We start from the raw sequence: 25501 nt of genomic DNA, 5'->3' as shown, positions 1-25501 counted from the left end.
AAGAAGTTCTAAATGGATATCTCTCAAATTTAATACTTATGTTCCCTTTCATCTCTCCTTGTGTCTATTTGATTTTGGGACTGATCAGAAGAAAAAATATTACTTTCTGGTGGCCATTTTGGATTTGACAGGTAAAGATTATCATAACAATTTCTAGAAATGTATGTTCAAATGTCATGTCATAAGAGCAAAAACAGAGAAGAGAAAAGAAGGGAAGAGATCCATCTTCCAAAGAGCAAATAAAGATCAAACAATGGTGGGTGCCAGAATCCCTCTGGGATCTCTTGTTTGGAAACTGAACTGTTACTTTTTAGGTCATCTGACCCGAAGGGTCCGATGACCTATAGTCATCATGCTTCGTCCGTCGTCGTGCGCCGTCCGTAAACTTTTCATTCAAACGACTTCTTCTCAAATACTAGAAGGTCTAGGGGGCTAATACTTGGCACAGAGGATACTGGCATGGAGCTCTACCAAGTTTGTTCAAATGAATGACCTTGACCCACTTTAAAGGTCACAGGGGTCAAATATGTTAAAATCTTTAAACAACTTCTTCTCATTAACCAAAAGGCTCAGAGTGTAGATATTGGGCCTGTGACATGCTGGGATGAAGGACTACCAAGTTTGTTCAAATGAATGACCTTGACCCACTTTAAAGGTCACAGGGGTCAAATATGTTAAAATCTTTAAACAACTTCTTCTCAATAACCAAAAGGCTCAGATTGCTGATATTGTGCCTGTGGCATGCTGGGATGAAGGGCTATCAAGTTTGTTTAAATGAATGACCTTGAACAACTTTCAAGGTCACAGGGGTCAAATATGTCAAAATCTTTAAATAACTTCTTCTCAAATACTAGAAGGCCTAGGGGGCTAATACTTGGCCCATAGCATGCTGGCATGGAGCCCTACAAAGTTTGTTCAAATGAATGACCTTGGCCCACTTTCAAGGTCACAGGGGTCAAATATGTTAAAATATACAAAGGACTTCATCTCAATAAGCAAAAGTCTATGAGTGCCGATATTGGGTCTGTAGCATGCTGGGAGGAAAGGCTACCAAGTTTATTTAAATGAATGACCTCGAACAACTTTCAAGGTCGCAGGGGTCAAATATGTCAAAATCTTTAAATAACTTCTTCTCAAATACTAGAAGGCCTAGGGGGCTAATACTTGGCCCATAGCATGCTGGCATGGAGCCCTACAAAGTTTGTTCAAATGAATGACCTTGGCCCACTTTCAAGGTCACAGGGGTCAAATATGTTAAAATATACAAAGGACTTCATCTCAATAAGCAAAAGTCTATGAGTGCCGATATTGGGTCTGTAGCATGCTGGGAGGAAAGGCTACCAAGTTTATTCAAATGAATGACCTCAACCCACTTTCAAGGTCACAGGGGTCAAATATGTTAAAATATACAAACGACTTCTTCTCAACAAGCAAAAGTCCATGAGTGCTGATATTGGGCCTGTAAGATGCTTGGAGGAGAGGCTACCAAGTTTGTTCAAATGAATGACCTCAACCCACTTTCTAGGTTTGGCTTGCTTTTTGTCAGATGACCGTTAAGGAATCGAACACCTAGCCGACCGGGGTTCAACCCACTTTCCCCGGGTAGGTTTGGCCCCTCGCGCGCTTACATCCGCCAACAAGAGTGATTAGTATAAGTTTAAATAACTTGTTTCGCAATTGTTGTAAAACAAATAAAGTTTATATTATTATTACCGTTAAGGCCCATGGGCCTCTTGTTTTTATTTAAAAACTGGTCTGTCACTTGTGAGTGGAAGTAAGATACAAACCTACCAACAGATGCTAGAATCAATTGACCCCATTTCTATTAATATAACGATGTCAAACCTTAGATATGAGAAAGGATTGATGAATACACAGGGATAATACCCACAGCAAATATACACAAAGCAAGCTACAATAGAATGCTAAACAACTGTTTCATTTCATTTGAACAACACAAGTAATAATGAAACAACAAATTTCATTTCATTTGAACAACACAAGTAATAATGAAACAACAAAGCATTAATCCAACCAAACTACCATTAAGTTAAGCCTAAGCAAGTAAGACTTCTCAGAATATTTCAAGATATAATTCATAAAAAATGCTTATAAACCCGACAGTATACAGGTACAATGAAACGCGGCAAGATAATCTCAACCAAGTAAATATTATATACATGTACAAAATCTAATATGCATGTTGTATTTCATAGCCAATATTTAAGAATATATATGTATAAAGTATTAAGACATTCGTTTCTTTACCAAAAACAATACTATGATCAGTATTTATAACAGAGATAGTGAGCAAGGACAAATTAAATAGGAATGCTAAAATCCATATTCAATATCAGTCTCTCTAGTGATATCATATCATGGATTAGAGTTACAAAATTACTTACATGAGGAATACTTGATTATTACATTGTCTGATTCTCCAACTGAACTCTAATAAAAATAATAAAATATTTATATTATATATTTATGTAAATAAATATGTATATATAGCATCTCATCCGAGTTTCCATTTGACATGTGATTTACGAAATAGGTCAAAATTTTTTTATTTCTGCGAGCATTTGATGTGAAAGAAATGAAAAGTTAGTGATGTTTCATAAATAGGTTACTAAATGGAAACAAATTTAAAATCCTTTTTATTGCATGATTAATTATTCAGATAAATATTGTAGAAAACAGATCTTTCCACATCATTTTGACTGTTACGTCACAATGTAACCTGTGTGCAAATCCGGGTTATAGTATGGTGAATGTTAGGTGGACGGGCGGGCGGGTAAAAGGGGTACCAGTTTTGTAGAATCAACTTCTACAGTTTTTGACGTAGAAGCTTGAAACTTTGTAGGATGTTTACATATATGTTGAAGATGTGCACCTCCTATCATGGATTCATTCCGGATGTTTTTTCTTGATACTCAACAAATGAAACACCCTTAACTGTCTTATAAATACCATAAAACATTGCACTTATCCCGCAACCCAGCCAATTTTGGCTTTGCCCCATTTTCTACATCTGATGTCCAATAGGCTACATTTCACATGTAATACACTAAAATATGACAAGGTCACATTCAATAACAAGGCAACCAAGTGATGAAACATATTGATAACTTGTAGAACAGAATTGTTTTTCTCTATTTACTTCCAAATTGCCTGTTTATCTTGAGCCATGAAAACAAAGCAAACATAACTTGATGGTAAACATGCACTATGTGGTCAGATCATTAGATGTATTTATCAGGCACTCTGAAAACATGATTATACAAATCTGACATATATAACCACAGGGACTTGGCACCAATTTCCAACCCTCGGTCCCTATACATATGTAGATATATACCTGTATATATAAAAATATAGATATATATATATGAACCTCAGGATGGGAATTCATGCCACATCCATGTGTGTGTAACATGCTAAAACAAAACTTAATCACCACAACCTTTAATATTTTGACTATGCCTGACTGCCATTATCAATTCTGAATCAACAATTTTCTATACATTATTGATACTGAACAAACTTGTGTCTACACTGTCATCAAAAGTTAAAAGTTTCACCAACATCATTTCTGAACTCTTTAGATCATAAGCATTTTGTTTTATCTTTATGGCATGATACCTTTCTGTTTAATTAAATGATTTTTTTACTTTAAGTACTTTTGTGCTCTATTTTAGAACTTTTACATTACTTCTTTAATACACATATTTATAACTCATTTCTAATGATGTACATGTAGGTATCTGAATTGTCCCAATTAGCATTACAGGTAGTCCAGTGATATAGTTCATGTACTCATCCAAACATGTATAACAGGTACCCAAATGAAGTAAGTAATGGACTTGTCTGAACATGCATTAAGGTACCCACTTGACGTATCTTTTGATTTGTTCGACATTTGTAACCATTTGTGCTAAAAGTAATGAAAGCAGTGTATGAATACATAAATATCTCCTTGTGACATATGTAATTAATGTCCGACAGAATTGTATGCATTTGAAAAAAGTAATGGACTCTTTGTCCAACATATTACTGATATGCATGTGTGACATGGTAATGGACTCATGGCCTAATACTACTGGTCTGTGTGTGATGTAGGTAATGAACTATTTGTCTAACACATTACTGGTATGCATGGGCAACATAGGTAATGGATTCATTGCCCTGACATACACTAGCCTGTGCTAGGAGATTAATGGCTGACAAGTCCTCACTGTTGAGCTGTTCAGCCCCAGAGCTACACTCCACCTCATACTGAACTGCAGGGTAGCCATACACCACAGCCGCCTGCTGTTCATCATCCTGACTAGTGGTCTCAATCGTGTAGTAAGTGTTCTCCACCGGAGCACCTGTGTCTGTGTAATGCATGTGTGAGTTGGAGTACAGTGTGACTGGTGCTAAATTGTCTGTTGTGACATTTCCAGCAGCCACAATATGTGTAGCCTGATAAGTTTCCAAGGCTTCAGGAGATGGCCTGGTTACATCTGAACTGCTAACATGGCGCACCACTGTGGAACCAATGTTTTGTACATCTGACTGATCCAAGGTTTGAAGATCTGCATGTTGGATATCTTGGATGTCTGAGGAATCAACCACTATTGTTGCAGACTCGGGTAGTTGCTGTACATGTCTCTGTACCACTGAAGGACCAATGTGCTCAACATGAACCACTTCTTCCCTAGGTTCCGCCTTTAATGAGGATTCACGTTTCTTTGTGACCTTTCGGACACCTGAAAGTCCTTGATGTTGGGCCAAGTGAGATGTCAGATATTCTTTCCTGAAGAAACTTTTCCCACACACTCCACAGAGATGGTACTTGATGTTCATGTGGAAGGACATCGTGTGTCGCCTCAAGCTTCCTATAATGGAAACTTCACATCAAAACAAGAACGTACCAACCTAACTTGGAGAGAACTGTCCCAGTAAATGTACAGTACAGAAACAAGACTGCCTAATGTATAGATAAAGACAATTGTTAAACACGTTATACATTGATTTTAGAAACGATACTGTAAACAATACAGGTTATCTCTCCACTATGTTGCCATCAGAACAGACTAACCTGTTTTATCATTCAAGTCCTTGATTAATGTGTACTAGACTGAGACAGTCGGTGTTTAATTTTCTAATAAATGTACTTTACAACATACAATAGTATACAATGAAACTAATATTAGGGTAAAACTCACTTGCAGTGGTAAAGAACTTGCTACATGCATCACACTTGTAGACTGGAGGAGTGCTGGGATGTTTAAATTCCATATGCCTGTCATATCGGTTCTGGCTAGCAAACACCCTGTCACAAATCTTGCAAACTATTTTAACACAACCACCTTTTTCATGGATTTTGATATGTGCTTTAAGGCTGCCAATCAATGTAAACTTCTTTCCACAGAGATTGCACCTGAAACAGGAAACACAAAGCCACATAAGTAACATATATAAAAGTAAGGTGACTGATAGTCCCACTGATATACCTGTTTCTTTTGTTGTATTTACAAAGTTAATGTGACTGATAGTCCCACTGATATACCTGTTTCTTTTGTTGTATTTACAAAGTGAATGTGACTGATAGTCCCACTGATATACCTGTTTCTTTTGTTGTATTTACAAAGTGAATGTGACTGATAGTCCCACTGATATACCTGTTTCTTTTGTTGTATTTACAAAGTTAACTTATTATTATGTATCTTCTCATCCTGCACATGTCCTGTAGTTGCCAGAATTCAATACTGACTCATCCTTACAGATGGAGAGTTACTCTGTTAATATTTTATGGCTCTACATGTGTGGTAACCATGCCTTCATATTGACTCCCATGACTCTACATGCTTTAATATTGAGTCACCTTTAGAGACATTTACTCTCGAGTGTTTCTACATGTGTAGATGGCAGGGCATTATATTGTCTCACCCTTGTACAGATAGGGGGTTGCTCCTGTCTCTCTCTCTACATGTGTAGTTGCCAGGACTTGACACTGATAGGGATTTACTTCTATGTGTTTCTATGGTTAGATTGTTGGACTTGATACTAGGGTTAACTTACAGATATAGAGCTTTACCTGTGTGTAGACACCAGGACTTGATACTGAGGTTAACTTACAGATATGGAGTTATACCTGTGTGTAGACACCAGGACTTGATACTGAGGTTTATTTACAGATATGGAGTTATACCTGTGTGTAGACACCAGGACTTGATACTGAGGTTAACTTACAGATATGGAGTTATACCTGTGTGTAGACACCAGGACTTGATACTGAGGTTTACTTACAGATATGGAGTTATACCTGTGTGTAGAAACCAGGACTTGATACTGAGGATTACTTACTAATATGGGGTTTTACCTGTGTGTAGACACCAGGACTTGATACTGCGGTTTACTTACAGATATGGAGTTATACCTGTGTGTAGAAACCAGGACTTGATACTGAGGATTACTTACAAATATGGGGTTTTACCTGTGTGTAGACACCAGGACTTGATACTGAGGTTTACTTACAGATATGGAGTTATACCTGTGTGTAGACACCAGGACTTGATACTGAGGTTTACTTACAGATATGGAGTTATACCTGTGTGTAGAAACCAGGACTTGATACTGAGGTTTACTTACAGATATGGAGTTATACCTGTGTGTAGACACCAGGACTTGATACTGAGGTTTACTTACAGATATGGAGTTATACCTGTGTGTAGACACCAGGACTTGATACTGAGGTTTACTTACAGATATGGAGTTATACCTGTGTGTAGACACCAGGACTTGATACTGAGGTTAACTTACAGATATGGAGTTATACCTGTGTGTAGACACCAGGACTTGATACTGAGGTTTACTTACAGATATGGAGTTATACCTGTGTGTAGACACCAGGACTTGATACTGAGGTTAACTTACAGATATGGAGTTATACCTGTGTGTAGACACCAGGACTTGATACTGCGGTTTACTTACAGATATGGAGTTATACCTGTGTGTAGAAACCAGGACTTGATACTGAGGTTTACTTACAGATATGGAGTTATACCTGTGTGTAGACACCAGGACTTGATACTGAGGTTTACTTACAGATATGGAGTTATACCTGTGTGTAGACACCAGGACTTGATACTGAGGTTTACTTACAGATATGGAGTTATACCTGTGTGTAGACACCAGGACTTGATACTGAGGTTAACTTACAGATATGGAGTTATACCTGTGTGTAGACACCAGGACTTGATACTGCGGTTTACTTACACATATGGAGTTATACCTGTGTGTAGACACCAGGACTTGATACTGAGGTTTACTTACAGATATGGAGTTACGCCCGTGTGTTTCCGCATGTGCATCCGTCTGGATTTGATATTGGTGAATTGCTTGTTACACACATCACATTGGAACGGCTTCTGACCATTGTGTTTTGCCATGTGAACTGTCAATCAGAGACAAGGAATAATCCAAATTATTTGACCACGAGGTAATCTACATATCTTAATATTTCAAAAATAATAGTATTCTTATCAAAAGTAAACTTTCTATAATTTAGACTCCATCCTTCTGGTTCCAGGGATGTTTCTGTTGTGAAATGTCTTTTGATAGAACCCTGTTTTACAGGGATGTTAAACTTTCTTTAAAAAAATTTAACCTAAAAAAATTTCATACAAAAACTGGAGATTTCTCAGTACAAAACACTTTTCCTTTTGATGTTGTTAAACTACAAAAACTGTAAGGCATGAATGTAAGTGCACAATAATAACACTGTTTGGACAAATCTTCAGAAATAATAATGAAGACATTGAAAGAAATGAATTACGTGATATGGACACACTGCATTAAGTGTTCTGATGAGGAAATGACATTCTATTTAGAAATATTTTCAGGGCAAAAACACATGTGAGCAGCTTTGAAGTGTGTAGGAAATATAAATCTTGTGTTCGGCATTACAGTTACAACATCTTCCATCAATTTGACTCATGTTCTGTTCGTCTTTTTATAAGTATTTTAACACATAACAATAACAAGAACCTGACTGATTTGAAGAAGCACTATTTATCCTTACTTTTAAACTTGACGTTTCCACGGATAACTTGATTACATATGTTACAGGTGAACAAGCATGACGTCTTCTTTTTCTTGCCATCCCCAGTCTCCTCATCTATAACATAATATAAATATGACTTACATTTCTCATATATCAAATCTAATCATTTTACACATATTTTTTATCAAAGTAATTTTTTTCATTTTCAAACAAATTTATTGATAAAATCATTTATTAAGATTCAACTATATGCATTGGTATGAATTTTTTACACAAAACCGAAAATTTTATCTACTCTTAGATATTCACTCTAATCAAAATCAAAGACTGAATTCTTCTTTTTTCTGGTAGTCAGTCCTATGAAAACCTAGCATGTATGTACCAAAGAAGTTGTTTCCAATACCTGCCATTGGCTTTGTTGAATCTTGTGGGTTGACACTGGTGCTTGGTAATTGAGAGTGACCACTTGTAGCACTTGCTGCAGTCTTCTTGCCTGTTTGCTTTGATGCCTTTGTTGTGTCAGCTTTAAGTGGTGTGACACTGACCTTCTGTGATGAGTCTACCCCCTGTATAATAGACTGAACAGCAGCTTCAGTTAGAGGATCAGATACTAGAGCCAGGGCATTAGCCAGCTGAACTAACCCTCCTTCTCCAAGATCAGATAACTGAGATTTCTTTTTCATAACACCTTCTTTTTCAGATAATAACAATTCTTCTTTGTTGGCTTTATTGCTGTTTTCTGTTTCCTCTGTTATGTGTACAGTAATTTCTGACTCGGCCTCCGCTGGATTCCTTGTCGTTGATACAACATAGACCTTATTAGAATTGTTACTTACATAGTTGTTTAGTCCTACCTCAGTGTCTGCTCCATCACTCACACTACTTTCTGTTTTATCCATGGTCTTATCTGTGACCTGCTCCTCTGACTGATTGTTGGCAGTGTTGCCTGATGGTTCCTCACAATCAAACACATCCATATCCAGCCCAATCTGCACAGTCAACTCATTATTTTCTTCTAATTCATCCTGGGTTGATTGAGCCACAGACTGGTCTTCATATTTCTCGAAAAATGCTTTTTCATCGTTCTGAAAGAGATCATAGAAATTTCACTTTAGCAAGGATACGAAAGTTTATTATATATGCACCTGGTCATAGTCTTAATTTGATATCATTGACAACAGGAGTATGCTGATTTAATTCAGAAGTAAGTCCCTAGTTTAACAGGGACTAAGGGATTAACTTTCTTCACTTCTTTGAACAATATTTTATATTTATTATAGTTTTGAATTACATGGTATGAGATTTGATCTCTTCCTTTCTATAAACAAGAGGCCCAGTGGGCCTGCATTTCTCACCTGGTATTCAATGTTCAGCACAAATAAAATTGGTGTTCGTGTCACAAATACATTGATATATACACCATTGGCATTCAAAGTGGGAACATCCATCAATTTTAACCAATTTCCTCAAGAAAAAGCTTCTAATACTCAACTCTAAACAGTGAGTTATTTTACGTAAATATCATTTCTTTTTTCTCTCAAAATTTGTTGGGCTTTGACCTAGAAACATCTTTTCACCAAATATCATGCTTCTGGGACATTTGGTTTCCTAGGTGAAATCTTTAATAGATTTAAACAAAAAACCCAAAGAAGTCATTTAAATGATCTTGAATACAGGTCCAGGTTATTTCTTTTAAAAAGTTTGTCGGCCTTCAACCTAGGAACCTATTTCCTAAATATCCTGCTTCTGTGCCTTTTACTTCGTTAGAAAAAGTTGTTTTAATGTTTTAACAAATTTGGTCCTTATGACCTTGAATAAGGGTCAAAGTTGTTCACAATTTATCCAAGGAAACTATCAGCAGAATGCAGTGCTTCTGTGTCTTTTATTTAGTCAAAAGAACTTGTTTAAATGTTTCAAAAAATTTGACTCCTTTGACATTGAACATGGGTCAAGGTAATTTCTCTTTGCAAAATTTGTCGGGTTTCATACCAGCAACCCATCAGCCAAATGTCATGACATTTGGTCAACTGGTTATTGGGAAAAAGTTGTTTAAATGAAAAAGGTAACAATGGATGCCATGCCACAGCATATGCTCATTTCACTTGGCCTTTCCAGCCAGGTAAGCTGACAATATTTTTGTACAATTCTGAATAACATTGTAAGGGATTGGTTTTATTCTTTTTGTACAAACAATATTTTTGTACAGTAGTGCACCATATTGTAAGGAATTACATTTCTTCTCAATAATGTATGTATACTTACAAAATACTCAATGAATTCCAATCTCTTCTTTTCTATGTGGCTGGGTTTTGTTACAGGACATTCCTGAGCCGTAGACCCCAGAGAGTTCAGGTAGTGAAATACGTCTGTGGATAGTCCATGCCATATATACTTCTGACTGACAGCTCCACATAGCTCTTCATAGCTAGGAAGTGTGCTGCCTGTTAAATAGCCATATAAGTTTTTTTTACTTGTTATCAGATACATTTTTATATGGGTTGCTTTACGAATCACCTATTGTTCTGACAGAAGTAGGATATATAATACAGTAGACATCTAAATATGGTGTATAATTAACGCTACACTAAAAGTACAATATCATAACCTCTTTCTACATGTATATATATATAAAACCCTTCTAAAAGTAAAGCTTTGAAAAATTCATTTCAGAGTGGGGAAGGCATTTTTAAGATTAGCTATAGGAATCTGGTTCAATTGAGTCCATGAAGAATATCTATTGTTAAAGGCCTAAAAAGTTTTTGATATTTTCCTACACCAGTTAGCTGCTTAAGCAGGTTACTGTGTTGCCATTACATACCTGTACTTTGGTGAGCAGACTTAATGGCCATTTTTCGTGCTCTGCTAGCTATTTCCACACACATACTTGATGATTTGTCCATCAAATAAAGAACCCCTTTGACAAGCTTAAAGTGGTCAGCTATCTTTTCAACTGCAATTTTATCATTATCTGTGGTTGAGGGTGGGAACTTTGACTTCTGAAGATACTGTATAAGCAAGGCATAGTGTTTCTCTGCAACATCAGCCATTTTCTCCTACAATAAACAAACAATAATCAATTACTTTTTTTCACAGCTGAAACGAGAATTAATAACCAGAAAAATTGAACATAATCTGTAATTAGAGAAAGATCGTTGCATTTGCAAGGTTTAAACTTCTGTTCTAAGAATCATAGTATGTGCCAGCTTTTATGAAACTAAGTCCAACATTTGCAAACCGTATTTAGATGTATTTCTGTTGACAGCTTACAATGTCTTCATAAACCAAGAATTAACAGCAAATGCAAAAGCATTTGAAGTGCACACTGTTTTGTCTATAACAATGCTTACACTTAAGGTTTATCACTGGTTTACAATAAATGTGGTGATCTATGAACGAAATTTCACCTCTTTTACTGGTTAGTAACACAATAGGCATTGCATTCTCATAATACTAAAGTAATCAGTGGTAAATGACCCCACCACCACTGAATTGTAATGGTGCTAGAGTGAGATTCTCAAATCATGATCTGTACAACTTCTTCATAGTGTGGAACTTATTTCTCACACTTCGATGTACAACATTTCAGAGTGTTAAACTTACATATCTCCGAATTCGAGCCATTGTGGGTGCATCTGTCAAATTTGTTTTTTTCTCGGAACGTTTCTGATCACATGTAGGACAAGCAGCCACAAATGCCTGACAATCAGCCATTATACTTCTCCAGTAGTACTGAGATAACTTTCTCTCCACATGTCGTACAGGCATGTGATTACCTGTCAAACATATCACAATGACATTCAATCCAAATCACAGATTTCTCAGTCTTATTAAAATATGTAATACATCACATGTTTATATGAGGGATAAATACTTAAATTCAATCTCACTTTTTTAATTCTGGTCTAAAGAAGTACTGTTGATTGGCTATAAAATAGATATAAAACAGTGGAATAGAGTTGGTGTTGAGAAATATTTCAATGACAACATTATTGCAGAAGTGAAGTTTCTAAAATCATCAGAAAATGGGTGGTAAAGTGTCATGATTTACCAAGTTTAGAGGGGTAGGTATACCTTCAGAGTTACTTGTTTTAACTATAACCAGATATTAGGAGACAAGGATTTGTAGACTTACCAGGTCTAGAGGTGTAGGTATATGTTCAATGTTAATAACCATCAATAAAGAGAGCTAGGATACCAAAAATCAAAGACTTGCCAGATCTAAAGAGGTAGGTATACCTTCAGAGTCTATGTGTGCTGCCTGCAGGAGTTCCAGTCTGCCCTTTAGTGTGGTGATGACCTCTCTTTTAATAGAAGATCCCACTTTGTACATGAGCTTTCCATCATCTACAGAGTAGTGATTGTGGGCTTTCCTGACAGCTCGCTTCAGGTGTTCACTACTTCCTGCAGGGTAGGTTTTTTTTTCCAAGTACATCAAAATGCTTCTATAAAACACATCTAAAGAAACCTGAAAAGAAAACTTCACATTTCACTATAGAGTGTCTCTGTAGAAATCTGATGTACAGTAAAACATTAAACTTGTCACATAGTGAAATACAAGTCTACAAAACAAACACTGATACAGTCTAACTCGGGCAATAAGTCTTCAGTATATCCCATCTGTAATAGGTTTGTTACCTGGTGTAAAAAGGGTGGTAAATGCCCAAAGGATGTGATGTATGTTTCACTTTTAAGGACTTTGTGATCCACTGTTTTCGATTAATTGAACAATTGGTCTACATGTTCCCCATATGAATATAGACTCATCTGTTATCCATAAAAGTGTACATGGCTGGTTCTTCTGGATATACTATATTTTGTCAAACTACATTTCATGCTGAATTCTAAATTTTTGAAGAAATGAATATTCAACTTATGTTTCAATTTGCATTAATGGAAATGCAAGGCAGATTTATTCATGCTTAGTTTGATTGGACTGAAGACTATTAAGAGGAATATATGAACAAGCGATTTATTTAACGTTTACGTAAAGCTTCTGTAATTTGATCTCGTTACAAGGACCCTGAAATTCAAGTAGTCTGGACTGAGTCTCACAACACATATATGGATCTAGAGTCTAGCGTAAATGCCAAAATTCCTCTGAAACATTATACAGATATCCATATTATGTACCTTACACATATCCTGATTACTTTTCTCAGAGTCTCCATCAAGTTCTGCCTCCATGTCTTTCTCCGTTTTGATCTGTTTGCTATCCTTGAGTTGTTGGGAATGTCTGGGTTTGCGCTTCCTTGATCCTGTGGGCAGCGTTGCTGATGGAGAAATTTCTGTACTATCCACTGTATCGCCCATCAGGATATCAACACCTCTATTCTCATTCTCTTCATTGTCCTCATCAGTCTGTTGTAACTCTTTCCTCTTCCTCCCACGTTTCTTTCCAGAATGGTTAGAACTGACAGGTACTTTAAAGTCTCCCCTGTTTGCCACCTCCTTGTTTTGTTCTTTGAATTCCTTCCCCATTTCATAGGCATATTCTGTGTAAAGCTGGATCAGTTTATCAGTGGAGCACTCCATCTGATTTAGAGTAAGATGTGGGTCCATTGTTGCACTTGTATTGGTGTCACCCTCCCGATGTGACAGATACAGTGGTAATCGCAATTCCCTGTAGCAAAGGGACAAGATATATGCAGACAATGTGAGCTCAAATACATTTCATATTAAAAAATCCATATTAAATCATGAATACTTTATCTTATAACTGTACATTACAAAGTCTCTCACATTAGTTACGAGCGCATACTGGTATTCATTTAATCACAAATTTAATTGAACAGGTGTGTATTACCTTCCAAATGTTAAATAGCTTGGCGTGTACTCAGCTTGTCTTCCTCTAGATATACGCAGAGGCAGAAGGGCAAACTCCAAACATTTATCCCAACATACATTATTCTCTATAAAACTAACAAGTCTGTCTTCTACTTCATTCCACTGTGAAGCTGCAAGACACAAAAAGCAAAAACCCAGTGGCTAACATAATGAGAAAGGATGTATCTGACCAGGAAATTAGAAATAAATTATATTCCTCAAAGTCAAATGATAGTCAATGGAATTACCATATAACTTAACACAAAAAGAAATCATAACTTATTAAGGTTGTAACAATACAGCAATACACAAACTGCAAGTCACCACTTCTATAGTAATACGCAGGTAGTACCTCAAAATAGGGACTAAAAATTTGGTAGTTGCTGCAATTAAAATTCAGTCTTTTCTGTTCATGAAAACATACAGAATAGGACAGACATGATATTCTCAGAAAGCAATCATAGCATGTCAGAAGATCTGTCATTGTGCATTAATACTATATGTCTTTGAAGGTCTTTGCCGACAAAATTCAGAAAGAGCCTACCGGTAATTATATAATTATTTTGACCGTACAAAACCTACCACAATTGTCACTTTATCAAAAATAAAATAATGGTATTAATATTCACCCAACAGCAAAATAACTAATTCTATAGGTTATGCAGTACTGATGTGATAGTAAAATCAGACAAGTTAGTCACCTATATAACTCACTTGAATTCCAAACAGTTGAACTTTGATGTATAACAATGTCAAAAAGGCCCTGATCCTTTAAGATTCTAGTCAATGGTTGGCATTCTGTCATGGAGCATGATCCACTGTTCTTTATACTCACATTCTGCATCATTCCAAATCTACAAATTAGGACAAATTGAAAAGATCCAATTCACTCTGGCTTCATTTCTGCATACGACAAATTTTACCATATTCAAGTATATTTCTCATAGTTATTTAATAGGTATAAGCTGCTAACTTTATCTTTTCTTATTTTTCTTTTGAAAATTCACAACCTGACAAAAATAGCAAATTTTTGCATCAAAGTAATAGATGTATACCTTGGTATATATACAAAAATATTGTATGTTTACTTATTGATACTACACTCTAAAATTAGGAAAATCTCAGCAGTGGTATCATACACAAAGATTTTTTTTTAAATCCACTTACCTACAGATCCAGTTGATAACAAGGTGTGTTATATCTGCAGGCGTCACCTTATCCACAACATATGCTTCTGGCCAACCAGAGTATACATCCATGAAAACAACCACATACCGACTACCGTTCTGACACTTGTGTGGTCCTAAAACAGAGAGCTCCACCTACAAATTATCATTCAGATATTAGAAAAGGCGAATTTTTGACAAACAGAACATGTTCTGAATGAATGTCCAACAAACAATATTGGCTATTAAAAATTTCACTGTTTACAGATGATTCCTAGAACATAAACACTTCTTCTGTGATTAATGACACCGCACCAAGGCATACGTTCCCTAAGCCCTTTGTGCCTGAAGAGCTAAAAACAAACGCTGAACCATAGTGTAAGCTAACTTGGCCCTTTCGACAACTGGCATCCTAATTAAAGTCTTAAATTAGGAATACACTGACCGTCAAAATTGTTTCTGTTTGTGTGACAACATGAATTTTCAGCTATTATATTATGGTCTTTTTCTCTTCTTTGAAGAAGCTTATTTTCTCATTTTCAGGAATGTGCAATAAACATTTGTTTTAATTGATCACTCAGAAAATATAGACATTTAACAATTTTAGTGTAACAAAAAATCCTTGATATCAATTACTTGGCCATATCAAAATGTAACTGTAGTGTATCTATATTATGTATATTATGTATTCTAATTCATTTCTGAAGTGGACGAAATATACTGACAGACTAGACCCTCATCCATGAATATTTGTTGTAATTACTGTAAACAACATCATTTGTAAGCAGTCTATATAACAGTTCTAAACTGATAATTGGAACTGATTTGTAGCGAAATTTGCCTTACCACTTCCCCAAATGCCACAGGTTCTAATGGAGTCTGCCATTCTGATTTGACCAAGTCGTCAGCTACATCAGAGGAAGTGGATAAATAGGATGACGACAATGATGAAGCTGTCTCCACATCATGAAATTCATCTTCCTCCTTAGCTATATGGGTTATTTGTGCTCTATAAAGTTCATAGGCCTGGCTCTGGGCCAGTCTGTTGGCACAACAAACCTTGCATGACCTGGCATACTCTCTCACCATGTTGGACACACCCACCCAATAGTACTTCTTGTTGATGAGGTTTGTAGCCTTTTCTCGACCCAAATGCACACCTGTAATTGATGAAATAACAAACAATGCAGATCTCAATGACAAACTTACTTGGCTTCTATAACAACTAAATGCTAAAGACAGAAAGCTGAAAAACATGTTTTCGATAATATTTTTGTGACTTTTTGAAAATATTTAATTTGTGGTCAAGAGATCAGCATTTGTATTGAATAAAGGAATATTATTTAAATTTTAAAGGAAAATTTACAAAGGAAAAATAACAAAATTTCTAATCAAGTGAATAGAAATGTTTAAATTATCTCCTTAAAAATAAGGAAAGGAAATTTTGAAATGATCTTGGATAATTTTCAGTATGAAAATAAATTCTTTTCAGAATAAAAAGTTGTGCCATACAGCCTTATCTCCCTCTAAATGAAGGATATAAAGTAGTACTGGGTATGAATGAATTTGCTCATTGACAAAAAATTGTTTTAAAAAATCTTTGTTTCCTCTAGAGACACTTAAACTTATTTGTTTTCATCTTTTATATGAAGTACTGTATAAAACAAGTTTTAATACAGTTTCTGTGAGCCAGTACAAATTCAAACATGTACAAGGCCTACATGTCCCTGATATAGCTGATAAAATTATTTGTGAAAAAAGAGAAAAATTTTACAAAAAGATAGTTTGAGAAAAAAAAACGTTGAGTAAATGGTTCAGTAGGAGTTATGATATGAATTACACACAAGTACATCTCTGCATAAACCCCTCTCCTATCTCCAATCCTGCCAGTCTAACAGTAATAAAGGGTTTATATAAAAAAAATTAATGTTTTATTGATAAAAGTCAACTTTAACTGTAACTGCCCAAGCACAATCTTGCCATACTTACATATTTTGGACGATATGTAAATGTACTATCAATTTATGCATGGCATGAAATGGGAAGTCTTGTTTATTTCATCTATTGCTTGATGCCTGTCATATTGATCTTGAATCTTGAATTACCCAAGACCAGAGCATAAATATGATGGCAGTGATTTGGGTATTTTTACGGGGTATTTAAATAGCTGAGTGTTTATTCATAACAAACAATCATTAATTTTTGTAGAATTTTTTAGGGCGAGTCCATGACCACAGCACCATTTCCCAAATTTGTATCAGTCCAGTTAAGGAGTCCCATAGTAAAGACAGGAGTACAGGACTCAAATATTGGAGTCCAAAAAATCCTTGATAACTATTGTGAAACACCAACTAGTCTAAAGGAGATCACTACCTTACCGACATAAGGTTGTTATTGCTGAAGTATACTAGTGGATAGAATTTCACTGACAGCTGGTCATGGTAGTCAAACGTTTTAATTTATTTTGACTTCATCTAGTTTATAATTAGCATAACATACCTACTTTAACATTGTTAACCTTTTAATTCAAACCTTATCTATTAAAGTTTTAGTGATACAATGAATAATTTATTTTGATATAAACATGTGCTTTATTTATTTCAGTGTTTGACATATGAATAATCTAGTACTGAACTGTATATAAGCTACAGTACATATGTTCCTTCTGCAAGGCGTCCATTGATATGTTAAGTGTACACGTACGCGTGCAATGTCCACTATCTGTATTTTTATTCATTGTTATTTATACAACAAACGATTTACGCATGTCTCAGTTATCATACACGACACAGACTCCGACCACCCAACGGTGTCGAAGGCCCGGTCCTTATAAACCGATAGAAGGGTGGAATATTTTGTCTGCCATCACCGAAGAGGGTAAATCGGACCCCTGGTTAAATTGGACCATGTCAACAACAGAGCATGTTAGGTAGATATGTACCTGTTGAATCTACATGTGCTTCGGCAATGACCTCCAGACGTTGTTCCTCGGTGAGAAGAACCAATCGATCATTTTTTTCTGACACTACATCACCTTTACTTTCAGTTTGATTCGTCAAATAATAAAGATTTTCGCCATCCAGTCTGAAACTCTTCGAGCGTTTTCGCAGGCTTCTTTTTTCACCTTCAGAAACATCTTTCGGGTATTTTCCATGCTTTATGTACTCTATAACATTTGCAAAGTCGCATATGCCACGACCAGTTCGTCGTGTCCGTTTCATATTTCTAGAGAAGGTCGGTCAAAACAAATTCTTCACAAATGTCATTCACACCGCCATTTCCGGAAACACCACGAGAAAACTGCCCGGATAATATGTCCTGCTAGCCTGATTCATACAAAATACGAAATATTTATAGGATGTGGAACGCAACCTAGTGTATTCTCATACAATGATTCATTAAAGTTAGCTACAAATGATAATTTACTTCGTTTTAGAAGAAAACAATTTTGTTCAGTTATATTAATTATTAACCCCAATCACGCTAAACTTCCACAATGTTCTCATGAGAGAAAAAAAAATTGAACTAATATGCCATCGATTATTTTGTAAGCCCGTAATAAAGACAAGTATAACGTTAGTCCTTAGTATCGTTTTATAAATTTATATATCAAATGAAAACTCAAGTAAGATCACATTTTAAATCAACTTTTACATGAAATAATCGCACTTCAATTTCTTTTACAAGTAATCTACTTATGTACAGCGACCGACTTTTCTAGAAATCTAAGCCGTCGGTGCTGTTTACCTGCTCCCATCATAATCAAACAAGATACATTTTGTGTATATACCTGCCGTATAGATAATCGATACGTATTACAGCAATATCCCTGCAACTTATCACATTTGATGTAAGTTTAATTCCGGATAGATTTGTTCGATAGTGACTGAAGATTTCATGAGGCGTATTGTGTCATTTTCAAATATACTCGCATTCCAAACGTAGTTTTTCGGTGTGTAACATATTCATAAGATATAGACGGTAAATCAAAGAAGCGTTTTATTGTAATCTGGTCAACGAAAAAAACCCAGTGACTTAGACATTTATAGTTATGATGTGAAAGATTCACCTGATTTGAACATATGACAATTACTTTTGTAGACCGAACACGTTAGATTTGAATAGTGGCGTCAACAAAACGCTTGCCTTTCTGGAACACCTGTACTTTTTCACGGACATCAGTGTAAATCCTTCATTTGTTCATGTCTTGTCCTCTTCTTTGACACTTTTGACAAACTCACAACACATAGTTTTGGGATATGCACGACGTTGATGAGGAATATGGGGAAGTTTTAGGTCGTCATATTGATATCATTGAGAAATATTATAGATCTTTTACTTGATTTGGAGCTTGACGTGTTTGATGCTCGTTAGTTTGCTTGTTATTCCGTTATTGTTTATATTGTTCTCATTTGGGAGCATAACATTACATACTTGGATTGGCTAAGATTCACATGCTGTCGATGAAGCAGAAGACGCTTACCCTTTCGGAACACGTACACTTATTCTCTAGTACTTTTCCATGGGTCTTTGTGTAAATCTTTCTTTTGCTCTTACTTTGCGAAAGTTTCATCGAATGTGTATGTGCATTAAGATTATCTTAATAATATGTTGTTTTTCTTTCTGTTTTTCTCTTTCTTTCTTTTGAAGTAGAAAGGAAACAAGAAAAATAATATAAAAATAAACAGTACTTCATACATCAATGTAGTCAGGAGCATTGACGTAGCCTGGATATATGAGAAAATAGTATAAAAGTAGCCAGGCTATTGAAAATATTTTTTTCTGAAATCCTGGCCGCATGATGCAGTGTAATTCATTGTTTGGCTCTACTGTGTATAACTATAAATTTGTTTGAAACGTGTTATTCACTTAAATGTCTTGTGTACAATATTGTATTTCGTTGTGATATTTGAGAAAATTGTAATGATTAGCAAATAAGGAAAATACGTTTTATATTCATAGGAAATCAGTTTATTTATTGTGTTAAATGCACTACATCATAGTAGTACCTGAAACACAAAAAAGAGAAGAAAGTGAGTGAAATAAGAAACATTCAAATACATTCTGGTTATAAATAAGTTAATTAGTAGTATTTATTTGATATAACAACATCAAACTACAGAACATTTTTAAATATGCACCAGTAACGAGTTTTTTTATATATATAGAATACCTCCACCCGGAAAGGTAAAATGAATAATTTGTATTGTAGTCAGATATTAGTTTCTTGATTTTTATCGACCCGTGAACAGCCAGGGTGACTTTCAGGCGGGGTCGGCTTGTACAAGTAGTAAAGGACTACCTTTCTGAATAATATACGGAAGGTGCGTCGCATGAGAATCCTGAGAATCACAATGGGTATAAACGCATAGAATAAAGACACTGTGAGCAAGCCAAAGAAGACAACATTGTTGTTGCTTAAAACATTATTTTCTATATGTGCTAAAATCTAGTAAACACAAAATAGGGGTGAACATGTGGAAAATAAGAAAAATGCAAATTTGTTGTAGGTATGAATGATTTATTAAATCTTATATTTATATCAACATCAAATTACAGAACCTCTGAAAAATATTAATAAATCTAACATGAAAACGGCGGCATCAGCCAGGAGTTTTATCTATGTCCTACACACGAAAAGGAAAATAAATAATTATATCATGTTTGTGATGAAGTTTGTTGCGTTATCGACCCGTGAACAGCCAGGGTGATTTTTCAGGCGGGGTCGCCCTGTAGTAGCAGGTAGCTACCTCTCTGAACAATATATATAAGGCCCGATTCTTGCGATCCAGTGCATTTAGGTAAAAATGTCTTGCCTTTATCCTCTTCATCACAAACCGACGCCAGGTTAGTATAGACGTATAATAAACGACACTGGTAGAGGGTCAAAGAATGCATTATGATTGCGTTTAAAACGTTAATTTTTAGATGATATGATCGGTGATAAAGTATTGATAAACTATGATTAATATTTAAACAATTGATCGATGACAGGGTATCAGTTCATAATCGTTATCAAAAGCAATCTTACACATATTTTCTGTAGTTACTTTATTACAAAGTCTGAAGTAGTCTTCTGGCAGTGACGGCCAAAATTAGAATTTGCCTTCAATACTTTGTATTCCCTTCTCTTCGTACAGAGCCTTTGTTAAAAGAAGTCCATCGAACGTTTCATGCGAGGCGAGGATAGATCCCGCAATCCATGCTGAGCACGGAGCTGCTTTCGTCACGCTTATTCCACTGACTCCAGCCATCTTAGATTTTATTTCGTCCTGCACACGGTCAGCTATTCCGCTGAAAAGAAAATTTTCTCCAGACAATATGATATTGCCATACAGTTCTCTGGCACGATCCTCTCCGTGCTTTGCGCGGACCTTCTCGATGCAGTCTACTATGGTTTGTGGAATACTTCTCGTGTCCAAGTTAGCTATGGTGGGATCTAATAAGATCTCTGGTGCCCTTTGTGCATCTTGGTTTACAGCGATAGAACTTCCGTCAGGAAGTGTATAACTCTTGACTTCAGCAGAGGGGCCCAAGCTACACGTGTTCTTTTTGATTTCGTCAACAGTTTCAAAATCAATTCCGGGATGATTCAGTTTTTGTGCGACAAAGGCTGTGAGTTGGTTACCGGTCAAGTCACTTGACACGACAGAGTCAAGCATTGCGTATCCTTGGTAAATGGCCACACAATTCGATACCCCTGCTCCGGACTCCATCACAACCCCATTCAGCTTCCCCGTACAATACAGGGACAAGACGTTGGTGTAGGCTAAGAAAACAGCTGGCACGTTGAACCTCTCAAACAGGACCTGGACAATTTTCTGTTTGTTAAGTTCCGTATTTGTCATAGGCTGACATAAGAGAATGGTATACTCTTCTGGCTTGACACCCAGTGCTGTAAATGTATTGCGGAGAAGTTGTTCGGCGCCTTCCCAGTTTGTCACAAGTCCCTTTTCGACAGGATACCCGCCATTAAGGACACCCTAATAAAAGAAAACAACCAATGGTAAACGTCACAATTCTGTCTCCGTTAACACACAAAATACGTCTTCTGTTTTTATGAAATCCAAAATATTGTTAACCCTATTGTCATCTTTAAGGGTCATGGCTCATATGAACACTTTGATGCCATCTTGAATATGTTTTATCGTTACGATGAACATAAACTCTTCCTGACTGTTCTGATCATTAAACAAGCAGACACGATACATATATTTCTATATGCTGACAAATCAATGTATGTACTTTGGATCATTACTGAACATCTATTAATGTCATACAATAGTACTGGACATTTTTCCGTTGAGATTTTTTCAGTGATTACAAATGCTTGACAAGACGAAGAGTTCGCCAGAGCGCACCATGGAATTGACTTCAATATACATCTGGTATGTTACGAAGTATAGAAAACAAAGAGAAATGAGAGATCCGATTTCAGTGATATCAAGTTAGACATATCCGCAAAGAATTTAAGTCTTACTAAAGACTGTCAACGACATCCTTTAATATACAGAAAAAATAAAGCAGCTGTGTACAGACTTAAATAATTGACATACAGCACATAAAAAACTCTGAGTAGAAAAAAAGCATTACTAATTTACAGTATCTGACAAAGCAACAACAGAGAGTATTGAAAGATTGTGAAAGAGGACTGTAGAAAAATTACCAATCAGTTGGATTTCTGGATATTTGTAGTTCTTATACTTATTTTGGAAATCCTGACTTACCTTTTGTTGTTTTGCTGTCAGTACACACGTGGGACTGCTATCACCCTTCAGACCTGCCTTGACACTCCCAGTGCCCAAGTCTATCACCACAATTCCCTGGCCAGACATTTCTTCTGAACTTTTTCTGTCTCTCCTGATGCTGTAGGAAGTCGTCGTATGTCTCAAATCAGAAACTAACCTGTATATATACTGATTGAAAACCCCGCGATAAACATTCTGCGTCACCTATATTCTCCATATATGGAAACCGCTAAAACTAGCACGTCACCTGAAGTATATACAGTGATCCCACACTGAGGCGTGATACCAGTCTGAGTTCTTGTAAAGCATGTAACCTTAGATAGTTACAGTTATCAGAATAAACATGTATATAGTGGTGAATTCAAACGCGTAACATGATAACCCTCGATGATGATGATACGATCATAACAGGATTGAGAACGTTCCATATTTTTGTATGGTCTTGACATTGACTAACATGAATAATTACCTTATATAGATTAGTCAGTTAAATGTTATTCCGTCTGATTATTAAATGGGGTAACACATTTAGACTACTTTATTTAGTATAACGAAACAATCATATCCACGTACAATGCTTTATATGACAAAATGTTAGGAGATATATGATATAAGATGTAAAATATCAAAGATACATAACTGCTTTTCTATTCAATCCAATTCAAAGATTTATTTCACAGTTCTAATTACATAGACAATTTGACTGTAATACATACAAGTATTCACAATAGTTTTGCAGCAGTAGAAAACTACATTATGCTTTATTGAAAAGCCCACATGTATCGTGACTGTTTTTAATAGATAACCTCTTCGTATCATATTGTTATTAGTTGATAAATGGTAACAAGATTATCATCTTTTGTCACATTAAGTTTCATATCGTCGAGACACATTTCTCTTCAAAAAGATATTGATTTTAAAAATGACGTTTCGTTAGAGTCATTACAATTTTTTACAAACTTTTAATTGTTTTGGTATAAAACTTTTTACGATCATGGGCTAGTTCCAAGTCATGCGAAGTTCAAATTTAGTATATAGTCGTTTTAGATTATTATTAGTACATAAACATAAAGTTTTTTCCAAGTCATTTATTTCACAAGTTAGCATCAATTATAGCAGTATGCCAACAATAAATGTTATTACTATACAAGTGTTTATTCCAAGTTTGTTTTTCTTTACCAATCATAGTTATCGACAGGTTCTTTTTTAATCAGAGTTACAGACATGTCACTTTTTAATCAGAGTAACAGACATGTCACTTTTTAATCAGAGTAACAGACATGTCACTTTTTAATCAGAGTAACAGACATGTCACTTTTTAATCAGAGTAACAGACATGTCACTTTTTAATCAGAGTAACAGACATGTCACTTTTTAATCAGAGTAACAGACATGTCACTTTTTAATCAGAGTAACAGACATGTTACTTTTTAATCAGAGTTACAGACATGTTACTTTTTAATCAGAGTAACATCCATGTTACTTTTTTATTAGAGGTATAGACAGATTATTTTTTGATAAGAGTGATAGACAGGTTCTTTTTTAATTAAAGTTATAGAATTTTTCTTTTTTAATCAGTGCTAAAGACAGATTGTTTTTGAGATTATAGAAAGTAACAACAAATTGAATATCAATAGGATGTTGTTCTAGTTCACCACTCGATACAAAATAGAAAAATGTATTACTTTTCTTCCAACTTCCATAGTTTGATAACAAACATTGAAATGTTCTTCCTCGTGTGGCTACAGAATAGTTAATACAACCTTAATTACCGCACACTTCTTTTGAGGGTGAGGGGAGGGTGATGGGGGCATGTCTTGTTTGATTTCGGCTGTGAATCAAATTGTTGCATTGTAGATCAAAACATACAACAATATAATAAATACACATTGAAACAATGATCATTTGCAGTATTTGTTTTAAGTAGCCATCTTCAATGTTAATTCATGACTCAGAAACACAATGAATTTAGAGTGATTATATAAAATCACGGAAATATTAAATAAATATTATGTTAAATACATTTCATTACAGGGTCGTGCACAATCTAAACACAAGAAATGTATTTACTGAGTGCAGTAACACTAGACTATGATTGTTTCGTTATACTATATAGTGTATGCTAAAGGTGTTACCCCCAATGATTAACCAACCGGATTAATATTTAACTACCTGGTCTATACAAGGTAATTATTTTCTAGAATTAATAAAAAGACCACGCAGGACATTTTCACATGTTTGCATGAATTTCCTATCCAATATCCTATTATTTTCATTATCATCATTATTTTATTATATTATTATTATAGCCTACATAAATATATATGGACCGTGGGTTAGAAATTCGTCCCAATGGACGTTCTCTATCTTGTTCCCCTACCATTAGAATGCTACGCATTTAGATTCACCACTGTATACATGCTTATTCTGATAACTGTACCTATTTTAGGTTACGTCCTATATTTTCTTGATCCAAAATGATTTTACGCCTTTAACTCATCTTCACATTAGCAGTACGTGAACACTGTATATACTTCAGGTGACGTGCTATATTTTGATCGCTTGTATTCAGCGGTTTCCATATATGGAGAATATAGGTGACGCAGAATGTTTATCGCGGGGTTTTCAATCAGTATATATACAGGTTAGTTTCTGATTTGAGACATACGACGACTTCCTACAGCATCAGGAGGGACAGGAAAAGTTCAGAAGAA

The 25501-nt window shown here is 35.5% G+C and overlaps 2 protein-coding genes across 2 annotated transcripts; both read right to left on the bottom strand.

Annotated features, from left to right (window-relative positions):
* Positions 1-2640: 2640 nt before the first annotated feature.
* LOC132556298 (uncharacterized) lies at positions 2641-18260 on the bottom strand. Its single transcript, XM_060220681.1, has 15 exons — positions 17981-18260; positions 15886-16199; positions 15041-15195; positions 14588-14727; positions 13854-14004; positions 13181-13670; positions 12287-12515; positions 11651-11823; positions 10869-11103; positions 10313-10491; positions 8454-9135; positions 8069-8164; positions 7321-7441; positions 5211-5425; positions 2641-4880 (listed from the first exon to the last, which is right to left on the bottom strand). Exons 1-15 carry the CDS (start codon positions 18258-18260, stop codon positions 4144-4146), a joined length of 4197 nt encoding a protein of 1398 aa, XP_060076664.1. The 3' UTR covers positions 2641-4143.
* A 2638-nt stretch (positions 18261-20898) lies between these two features.
* LOC132556319 (uncharacterized) lies at positions 20899-22984 on the bottom strand. The gene is made up of 2 exons (XM_060220703.1): positions 22767-22984; positions 20899-22022 (listed from the first exon to the last, which is right to left on the bottom strand). The coding sequence occupies exons 1-2, from the start codon at positions 22872-22874 to the stop codon at positions 21135-21137; spliced, it is 996 nt and encodes a 331-aa protein (XP_060076686.1). The 5' UTR covers positions 22875-22984; the 3' UTR covers positions 20899-21134.
* Between the last annotated feature and the right edge of the window lie 2517 nt (positions 22985-25501).

Source organism: Ylistrum balloti, unplaced genomic scaffold, assembly GCF_031769215.1.
Source record: "Ylistrum balloti isolate Yb309-2 unplaced genomic scaffold, AGI_CSIRO_Ybal_v1 Utg370558, whole genome shotgun sequence".
In the NCBI taxonomy this organism is placed as follows: Eukaryota; Metazoa; Mollusca; class Bivalvia; order Pectinida; family Pectinidae; genus Ylistrum; species Ylistrum balloti.
Note: the sequence above shows the minus strand (reverse complement) of the source record. Positions and strands in the feature narration are given on the sequence as shown.

Bases quoted from the DNA above. Each gene is read 5' to 3' on its own strand.
- LOC132556298 (XM_060220681.1), bottom strand. From the start codon at position 18,260: ATGAAACGGACACGACGAACTGGTCGTGGCATATGCGACTTTGCAAAT. The intron at 7,442-8,068 runs GTAAGGATAAAT...TCTGATTGACAG, and splicing joins TGGAAACGTCAAGTTTAAAA to TTCACATGGCAAAACACAAT. The intron at 4,881-5,210 runs GTGAGTTTTACC...TTTCCATTATAG, and splicing joins CAAGTTCTTTACCACTGCAA to GAAGCTTGAGGCGACACACG.
- LOC132556319 (XM_060220703.1), bottom strand. From the start codon at position 22,874: ATGTCTGGCCAGGGAATTGTGGTGATAGACTTGGGCACTGGGAGTGTC. The intron at 22,023-22,766 runs GTAAGTCAGGAT...TTCTTTTATTAG, and splicing joins TGACAGCAAAACAACAAAAG to GGTGTCCTTAATGGCGGGTA.